Source organism: Nerophis ophidion, linkage group LG18 (genome assembly GCF_033978795.1).
Source record: "Nerophis ophidion isolate RoL-2023_Sa linkage group LG18, RoL_Noph_v1.0, whole genome shotgun sequence".
Lineage (NCBI taxonomy): Eukaryota > Metazoa > Chordata > Actinopteri > Syngnathiformes > Syngnathidae > Nerophis > Nerophis ophidion.
In genome coordinates, this window is record NC_084628.1 from 18,549,414 (window position 1) to 18,555,413 (window position 6,000).

Consider the following 6,000-nt stretch of genomic DNA (forward strand, 5'->3'; position numbering starts at 1 on the left):
TTTTGTCCAATACTGAAATATGTTGCTAATATTTTAGTTATATATATATATATATATATATATATATATATATATATATATATATATATATATATATATATATATATGTATGTAGGGTGAATGTGAGTGTGAATGTTGTCTGTCTATCTGTGTTGGCTCTGCGATGAGGTGGCGACTTGTCCAGGGTGTACCCCGCCTTCCGCCCGATTGTAGCTGAGATAGGCGCCAGCGCCCCCCGCGACCCCAAAAGGGAATAAGTGGTAGAAAATGGATGGATGTATGTATGTAGGGCTGGGCGATATATCGATATATCGCGGGTTTGTCTCTGTGCGATATAGAAAATGACTATATCGTGGTATTCGAGTATACGTTCTCACGCAGTTGCTTTTAGCTGCGAGCATTACACTACAGACTCTCCTCGCTCTTTCTTGTCTCTCCTTGTCACAGAGAGAAAGCCCACCTTCTTACATACGTCACACACTATCACGTCATACGTCACCTACTGTCACGTCATACGTCACACACGTATACGCCCTTGCGGAGCAGAGAGGTAGCAGCATGGGTAACGTTAGCTGTGATGCTAGCGCAGCCGTGCGAGTGGTAATACGAGAGAAAGAAGGTGCGAATCTGGTAACAAATCAAAAAAGAATACATTCCCGAGAAAAACAGCAGGGAGTCCATTGTCTGGCGGTGGTTTGGCTTCAAGTGGGAATATGTCAAATAGACAACTTTAATATGTCAAGTGTGGCGCACAAGCGTTGCTACAAAAAGTAGCATTACTGCTAATATGTAGCATCATTTGAAAAGTCACCTGCTAGAGAATGAAGAGTGATTACTCCGCATGTCAACATCTCTGTTTGGTGCCACACGACCATCAAACATTTCCAGATCAACACCGTATGAAAAAATAGTGATTTTTTTGTTGTTGTGATTTCCTTCTCTGCGTGAAAGTTTAAAATGAGCATATACATTATTAATGCAGTATAAACAAGAATGTTTTAATGTAGACACATAGAATCATCATACTGCTGTGATTATATGTATCAAGTTTTCATTCAAGGCTAAGGCAAAATATTGAGATATATATACATCGTGTATCGCGATATGGCCTAAAATTATTGCGATATTAAAAAAAGGCCATATCGCCCAGCCCTATATGTATGTATGCATGTATATATATGTATATATATATGTATATATATATATATGTATATGCATTTATATATATGTATGTGTATATATATATATATATATATATATATATATATATATATATACATACATCCATTTTCTATCGCTTATTCCCTTTCGGGGTTACCCTGCCTTCCGCCCGATTGTAGCTGATATATATATATATATATATATATATATATATATATATATATATATATATATATATATATATATATATATATATATATATATATCGTAATTCCTTGAATTGCCGTAGGGCATATAGTATGCTCCTGCCTTGAATTACTGCCGGGTCAAACTCGCTTCCCAAAATAATTAGCGCATGCTTAGTATTACCGCCTGGTCAAACTCCTGACGTCACGAGGGGCACTTCCCCTGTCATCATTTTCAAAATGGAGGAGGCTGATTTCAATACCGGTAATTTGAAATCGCATAAATGGAAGAAGATTAAGAGCTATTCAGTAGGATTTAAGGTCCAAGCTTACATCACACTCAAATTTTTATCGCATGCCTTTGGTAAGCGCCGGAATGAGGAGAAGTTTTAAAATAATTAGCGCATGCTTACTTTTACCGCATGCCTTTGGTAAGCGCAGCAGTGAGAAGAGGTTTTAAATTAATTAGCGCCACGGCGTCAATTCAAGGAAATACTTTATATATATATATATATATATATATATATATGGCGTATTTCAATCGGCTTGTTTTTTTTTTTTTAGATGGGCGCTCACCTGAGAGTGCGCAAATTTCCCACAGGCACTGAACGTCTCACGGCAGTGTCGCTCTCCCAGCGCGTGGATCTCCTCACACACACATACACACACACACGTACACGCACACATCTGGTGTGAAGTGTGGAAGTCTTTTCCATCTTTTCTTCCATCTTTTTTTTTTTTTTAATGACTTTTGATTTTACTTGAAGATGACTTATATTTAGTTTTTCTTTGATGACCTGTGAAGGACAAAACTATATATATATATATATTTTTTTAAAGTTCAACCGCGGGGTAAAAAGGAGGATTTCGAGTGATAGTAAAAGAGACGGAGAGGACTTGGTGATTATGTCCGAGTGCGATGTCATCTAGAAGGAAGTCAGCCACTTTGAAGCTGCGGAGGTCCTTCAGCGAGCAGCTGCGGAGCTCCACGTCCAAAGCTTGGGACTTACTGTGGAGGAATGTCCGGGAGCGGAGGCTGGCAGGTCAGTGGCCCCGGGCAAGGCGACTCTCAGCCCGGCTCGACTCACGTCGCAGCCCGGTGGTGTGTTCTCAGGCTAGCAACACAAAACAATCGTTGACGTTATAGTCCATAAAGTAGATATATTTTATTCCGTTTTATGTCAATGAATCATTAATTTGAATTTAATTTTAATATTTTTTGCACACTTGTAGGAATCTTGGGGAATAACTTTTTCCCCCACAGTGAGTGCGTTTCGAAATGAGTCTGTTCCTAAAGTGGCCACACGGTGGCGCCAGTAGGACGTCGTTGCACTGGAAAAATGCTGTTACTTTTTCTTTAAAATGCAGTGCGTTCATCAAATAATAATCATGCAAATGTTGCACATCTAAAGGGCAAACTGCTAGACTCTAGAAAGAGTTTCCGCATCCTGTTACAGAACCTCCAAGCTCTGTAACAGCTTCTTCCCTCAGGCCGTAAGACTCTTGAACGCATCATAATAATCCCCTCAATCCCCCCCCAAAAACAGATGAACTCGCTGGAATATAAAGACAATATAACATACATCGGGGACGGCGTGGCGCGGTTGGGAGAGTGGCCGTGCCAGCAAACTGAGGGTTCCTGGTTCGAGCCCCAGCTTCTACCAACCTAGTCACGTCCGTTGTGTCCTTGAGCAAGACACTTCACCCTTGCTCCTGATGGGTCATTGTAAGCGCCTTGCACGGCAGTGTGTGAATGTGCGTGTGAATGGGTGAATGTGGAAATAGTGTCAAAGCGCTTTGAGTACCTTGAAGCTAGAAAAGCGCTATAAAGTATAACCCATTTACCATTTACATCCATAAACTTGGATGCATATGCAAAAGTTCAATATATTCATCTGTACAGTAATCTATTTATTTATATCTGCACCTTATTGCTCTTTTATCCTGCACTACAACGGGTGAGGGTGTGGGGGGGTTGTTTTCATTGGTGAGGTCAGAGGTCACCCGTTTTGACATGTGCAAGAGACAATTTCCACCCAATGGAGCACATGGTGGACTCTTAGGAAGCCATACTGTACGATCACAGCAAATCATAGCATAAACTGGAGTAGAGACATGTTTGTGTCCTTATATGTGTATATTCACAAATATAAGGACTTCCTACTTGACTTTTGACTTACCTTGTCATTCACTTTTCTACCTTCTATAGTCACAAAATATCCTCTATAATACCGGAGCGCTTTGCTGTTTTAAGGCTATATTGCGAAACTGCGTGTCAAAGATCCTCCACAGTAAATGACAGTTTGATTGTGCATGTTTTTAAGGACCTACTGCAAAAATGCTGGTCAAAGATCCTCTATATCAGGGGTTTCAAACATGCCGTTATAATGCGGCCCGCACTTTGACATGACAATGTAATGCTGGTGTGGACCGCGAGTTTAATATGAAGGGCGCTTGACAGCGTCATTCTTGCAAACGCTCCAAATTTTCAAGGGAGATCCCTGAATTTCAGGGCATCCATTCTCTCCAATTCCTGTCAACTTTTACCCAATCAACAATAATTAGGAGGTGCCATTATGGGGCAGTCTATGGCGCCCTCTACTTTCTGTACCAACAGCGTGCAAGCCCAGTTATATGTTGTATCTGGCCATTATAAACGCATGAGTGTTATTGCTTGACATATTTGATCAACAGCTCTACACAGGTCACACTGAGGGTGGCCGTAAAAAAAACTTTAACACTGTTACAAATATGTGCCACACTGTGAACCCACACCAAACAAGAATGACAAACACATTTAGGGAGAACATCCGCACCGTAACACAACTCAAACACAACAGAACAAATACCCCAGAATCCCATGCAGCCCTAACTCTTCCAGGCTACAATATACACCCCCGCTACCGCCAAACCCCCCTACTTACTTCGGTTGAGGTGGTGTATATTATAGCCCGGGAGAGTTATGGCTGCAAGGTGTTCTGGGTATTTGTTCTGTTGTGTTTAAAGTTGTGTTAGGGTGCGCATGTTCTCCCGAAATGTGTTTGTCATTCTTGTTTGGTGTGAGTTCACAGTGTTGGGCATATTTGTAAAAGTGTTAAAGTTGTTTGTAACGCCACCCTCTGTGTGACCTGTATGGCTGTTGAACAAATATGTCTTGCAGCCACTTACGTGGAATTGTATAGGCCTCGTATAACATGTTACAGAGCCGGCACACTGATTATGTGATGTAAAATGTGAATTCATTAAAAAGTCCATGTTAAATTTTTTAAGAAATCTTTTCTTGCGGCCCAGCCTCACCCAGTTTCTGCAACCAGTGGCCCCCTGGTAAATTGAGTTTGAGACCCTTGATCTATATCATGGTTCCCCAACCTTTTTTCCACCAGGGACCCGTTTAATGTATGCATTATTTTTACGGACCGGCTTTCTACGTGTGGCAGGAGAAAACAACAAAAAAATGTGCATGAAAAATTTGCATTTGGCTAAAATCTGGCACATTAACATTTTATATGTCCATTAATGTGCACTGTCCCATGTATTATAGCAAAGGAGTTGTAATAATCATCTATTAACAAGCTTATTGGTGCTTTTAGAAGGACAGGCGAGACTTAAGTCGGAGAAAATGCGGTATAAATTAATTATTGTTTATGTGCGGCCTAGGAGCAAATGTGTCACGGATCAGTACTGGTCCCGGGACCGGTGGTTGTTGTCCACTGCTATATATGACAAGATTGCTCTGGTGTATTTAAGTCTCACCTGCAAGGAATACAATAGTCAAAGATCCTCTTTATGACAAGCACACTTTTTTAGGAAACGACTGCAAAAAAGGGTCGTGAAAGGATCCTTTATTTGACAGGAGCATGCTGGTGTTTTTAAGGACTTACTGCAAACATTTTTGTCAAAGATCATCTGAACGACAAGAGCACTTTGCTTTACTAAGACGCTTCTGCAAAAATGATGGTGAAAGATTCCTAATCTGACAGGCAGTCTGCATTTTTTAAGGAGCAACTGCAAAAAACATAACAAAAAAAACTGATCAAAGATCTTCTAAAGGACAGGATTACTTGGCTTTTTAAGGCTTTCCTGCAAAAATGACACGGGAAATATCTTTTGACAGGCACACTTTGCATTATTTTAAGACGCTGCTGCAAAAATACGAGTCACATATCTTCTAAATGACAGGAGTACTCTGATTTTTAAGGCTTTCCTGCAAAAATTAGTGTGAAAGATCTATTGACAGGCACACTTTGCATTATTTAAGGCTCTGCTGCAAAAAGACTAGTCAAAGATCCTTCTATATGACAGAAACACTGTTCTTTTTTAAAGCACTGCTGCCAAAGCACTCGTCAAAGATTCTCTATATGACAGGATACATTGCCTTGGGGCGGCATAGCTCGGTTGGTAGAGCAGCCGTGCCAGCAACTTGAGGGTTGCAGGTTCGATTCCCGCTTCCGCCATCCTAGTCACTGTCGTTGTGTCCTTACCCACCTGCTCCCAGTGCCACCCACACTGGTTTAAATGTAACTTAGATATTGGGTTTCACTATGTAAAGCGCTTTGAGTCACTAGAGAAAAGCGCTATATAAATATAATTCACTTCACACGCCTTTTTAAAGGCCTACTGAAATGAGATTTTCTTATTCAAACGGGGATAGCAG

General features: G+C 40.7%; 1 protein-coding gene and 1 long non-coding RNA gene across 5 annotated transcripts in view; one reads left to right on the forward strand and one right to left on the reverse strand.

Moving 5' to 3' along the window:
• Positions 1-6,000, forward strand: part of stard13b (StAR related lipid transfer domain containing 13b) — a 191,434-nt gene that overhangs the window by 89,592 nt on the left and 95,842 nt on the right. The window contains exon 1 of one of the 4 annotated variants that reach the window (XM_061877468.1): positions 2,010-2,389. The exons of the other annotated variants lie outside the window; for them this stretch is intronic. Within the exon in view, the coding sequence (XP_061733452.1) occupies positions 2,266-2,389 (124 nt within the window). The 5' untranslated portion in view covers positions 2,010-2,265. Of the gene's footprint in view, positions 1-2,009; positions 2,390-6,000 lie in introns of those variants that run through there. 4 annotated transcript variants of the gene reach the window in all.
• The window catches only part of LOC133536839 (uncharacterized), a 48,277-nt gene continuing 44,299 nt past the window's right edge, over positions 2,023-6,000 (reverse strand). The window contains exon 3 of the long non-coding RNA XR_009802563.1: positions 2,023-2,461. This is a non-coding gene — a long non-coding RNA (uncharacterized LOC133536839). The remainder of the gene's footprint in view (positions 2,462-6,000) is intronic.